Source organism: Leptosomus discolor, chromosome 3 (genome assembly GCF_034619465.1).
Source record: "Leptosomus discolor isolate bLepDis1 chromosome 3, bLepDis1.hap2, whole genome shotgun sequence".
NCBI classification, from domain to species: Eukaryota; Metazoa; Chordata; class Aves; order Leptosomiformes; family Leptosomidae; genus Leptosomus; species Leptosomus discolor.
In genome coordinates this window covers 69,139,748-69,143,136 of record NC_141393.1, presented here as the reverse complement: position 1 = coordinate 69,143,136, position 3,389 = coordinate 69,139,748, and the positions used below count along the sequence as shown (strand labels likewise).

Genomic DNA, 3,389 nt, shown 5'->3' with positions numbered 1-3,389 from the left:
CTGGGCAAAACCATCTGCTTCTGCAGAGACACTGTTGGAGAGCAAGAAGCAGGACCAAAGCCCTCCCTCCCTTGCCTTGGGAAAGAAGCCATGCTTGTATGGGAGCAGGAGGCCATTTCCATCCCCCAGCCCAGCTGCTGACCCACAAGAGCAACCTGTGCCCTCAGAGCAGGACATTCTTCTGCAAGGGAGCAGGAGAGGTGGGAGGAAAGTCCTCTGTAGCCACCCTCCTCCTCCAACTGCTCTCCTCTTACTGGGGAGGTCCCAAGGTAGCTTTGTCTCCCATCCAACAGCCACGCTGTTGGACTGTAGGGTTCTCCTGGAGAGCACTTGTACAAGTGAAACAGGGACAGGCCCTTCCTGCCACCTCCCAAAGGTCATTAAGTGGAAAGAAATGTCTCATCACGCCATTTCCTTGGTGCCGTCTGCCAGACTAAAACTGTATGTCACCATTAAGCACAACTATTAAGAAAATGAAGACGGTAGGACTTTCGCTTTTACGTAATACGGAGCTACTCACTTGCACACAAACTAGCAGAGCTCCCTCTAAGCCTCCCCAGAGAAGAAGGCTTCTCCCTCATCACAAGTCCTCCCTTTGTTGCCTTCCTAGCACTTGAGTAGGACCAAGCCTGATGCCTCTGGTTCCCACAGAAACAAGGTGTAAAAACCCCAGCCTGCACCCCCAGTGCCCCCCTGTAAGGGACAGCACTGCCTGCCAACACAGTCCCTATTTCAGCCACACCGGAGAAAGCAGAGAGCAGAAAGCTTCACCTTGGTCATCGCTCATCTCCCACACCGCTCCCCAGCTCTCCCACCTAAGCCGGGCCCCTGAGATTCAGCTAGATATCCCAGGCTGCGTTTCACAGCACACAAACATCCTCCTTGACCCGCCGAGACACAATCCTCCGTTGAAAAGTTCATTAATTGGGAGCAGAGAAGCCTCTAGTGAATCTCCCAGCAAGAAGCAGAAAGAAAAAAAAAAAATTCCCCCCACAATTCAGTCTAATTACAACACCTCGAGGCAATCCACAGTCACTGTGAAGCAGAGGCCAAACTTTTCTCCCCACCCCTAAGAGCAGGAACTTTAACCCAGTTATAGTTTTAGTGATAGTGGAAAGAAAAAAAAAAAAAAAAAGCAGCCCTGATACTAAATCATTTTAACTATTCCGCAAGTAACAGCAAAGACGAGGCACTGAAAAATACTTGTGGCGGAGCAGTAGCTGTCCCTGAGCACTGCCTGGGTCAGGGAAGGATCCCTTCGCACGCCCCCAGCCCGGACCCCGGAGCAGGCAAAGCCCGAGGCCCGGCGGTGCCGCAGGCCTCCACGCAGCGCGGGGCCAGGCCGCGCACAGCTGCTCTCCTGGGATTCAGCAGCCGCTTTCCACCCACCCCCAGAGTGACTTTGCACATTCGGTACTTTCTGAGCAAGACCTCAAATCCCGCGGCAGCTCCAGCCCCGGGCAGAGGCTGCAGCCGGAGCACCTGGAAGATCCTGGGAAGGGCTCCAGCCGCCCTGACAGAACTTCCCTTTCTTCGCCGGCTCCCAGCAGAGCTGGACTCCAACCCACCCCCAGCCTCTGGCGAGGGAGGGTGGATCCAGCCACAGACATGCAGCAACCACACCCTGGCTGCTGCCTGCCCGGCTCCCCGCGGCCCTCCTCCCCCCCAGCCCGGCGGGGCACAAACAGGGACTAGGCTTATACGATTAAAAATATTTAATACGTGTTGTACACGTAGAATTACATTTTATACAAAACAAGATACATCACTGAAGGAGAACACTGTACAAAAATCCCTACGGGAGCCCCAAGCCTTTATACAACAAAGACCGGGAGTTACCAAGCCTAACAAACAGGCTCAAGGACTTTCCATCAGAGCGTCTGTAAACTTCGTTTCTCTCAATAAACACTTTTAAAAAGCACCATGTAACAGTTCTGACCTAAACCTTTCCAAAATAGAGACTTTATTTAATAAACTTAATACTTTCCAAGCTTAAAATATCACCCGGCGGGAGCGCCTCCGGCGGCGGCCGCGGAGCCTCCCCCGGGCGGCGGCCCGGCCGGGCAGGGGAATTCCGGGAGGGCCGGGCCGGGGGCGCTGCCAGGGCGGGCGGGAAGGGGGAAGTGCTGCTGCCCCGCGGTCCTTCCCGTGCCGCAGGGCAGGGCGCCGGGACTCGCCGGCGCCGGAACCCCGCGGCGCTGCCCGCCCTCCTCCGGCGGGCCGTGGGTGCGGGAGGAGCGGGGGGTGGGGGTCACCTCTCGGTCCGGCTGCCCGTCTGTCCGCCGGGCCCCCCTCCCCGCGGCGGAGAACGAGTCTCTGCGGCCAGCGGCCGGCGCGTCAGAAGGCCACGATGGCCGTGCTCCAGGGGTTGAGGGTCCGCAGCACCGGCTCGTCGCAGCAGATCTGTCCCGGCTCCGCCGCCGCCTCGGCGGGCGTCGCCGCCGCCGCCTCGCCGCTGTCCAGGGGCGCCCGCCGCCGGCCCTTGGGCTCCTTGCTGAGCAGTCCCGAGAAGCTGGAGCCGAAGATGCTGATGAGGCTGGCCACGTTGCCCGTCTCCATGTCCTCCTGCTCGCCCGGCGGCGGCTCTTCCACCTCGCGGCGGGGCTTCTTCACCGGGGAGCCCGCCTGGCCCCGCTCGCCGGCGCTCCGCTTCCGGGGGCAGCAGGGCGGCGGTGGCGCCGCGGCCCCCACGGCGGCGGTGGCGCAGTCCACGCGGTTCGCCTCGCCGCTCGCCGCCGCGCAGCAGCAGCTACAGCCGCAGCAACAGCGCCGCGGCCGGGGGCCCTCGCAGTCCGCGCCGGGCAGCCGCGGGCCGCCCCGAGCCGCCTCCTCCGCCTCCTCCTGCGGGGGCGGCGGCTCGCCGGCCGCCCAGGCCGTGGTGCAGGGCGGCGGTGGCAGCGGCTCCTCTTCGGGGGGCCCGCAGGCGGCGGGGGGCGGCTCGGGCGGGCAGCCCGGCTCGCTCAGGTAGACTTGCCGGGCGCTGCGCAGCACCAGCGACACCAGGAGGTTCTTGTGGAGCTTGAGGCCGCCGCGCTGGCCCCGCGCGCTGTAGATCTTGCCCAGCGAGATGCTGACGATGCGGTGAGCCTCCAGCTTGAACTCCATGGGGGGAACGGGGGCGAGGGGGCCGCCGGGCCGCGCTGCCGTGGGGAGCCGAGACAAGAAGAGCCGCACCACGCCTCCTCCCGCCGCTGGTTCCCGCCGCCGACTGAGGCGAGCCCACGCGCCAGGCCGCCTTTTAATGGCCCCCGCCCTGGCCAATCAGGGCGCCCCGCCGGCCGCTCCAACCGCCGGCTGGCCCCCGCGCGCCCGCGCCGGCCAATGGCGAGGCAGGGGAACGGGTTCGAAAGCTCGCCCCGCGGAGAGGGCTCTTAAAGCGGCGACGCCAG

At 63.1% G+C, this 3,389-nt stretch overlaps 1 protein-coding gene across 1 annotated transcript; it reads right to left on the bottom strand.

Annotated features, from left to right (window-relative positions):
* Positions 1–2,337: 2,337 nt before the first annotated feature.
* Positions 2,338–3,105, bottom strand: IER5 (immediate early response 5). The gene has a single exon (XM_086463451.1). The coding sequence runs from the start codon at positions 3,103–3,105 to the stop codon at positions 2,338–2,340; it is 768 nt and encodes a 255-aa protein (XP_086319577.1).
* Positions 3,106–3,389: the final 284 nt, after the last annotated feature.

Bases quoted from the DNA above. Each gene is read 5' to 3' on its own strand.
- IER5 (XM_086463451.1), bottom strand. From the start codon at position 3,105: ATGGAGTTCAAGCTGGAGGCTCACCGCATCGTCAGCATCTCGCTGGGC.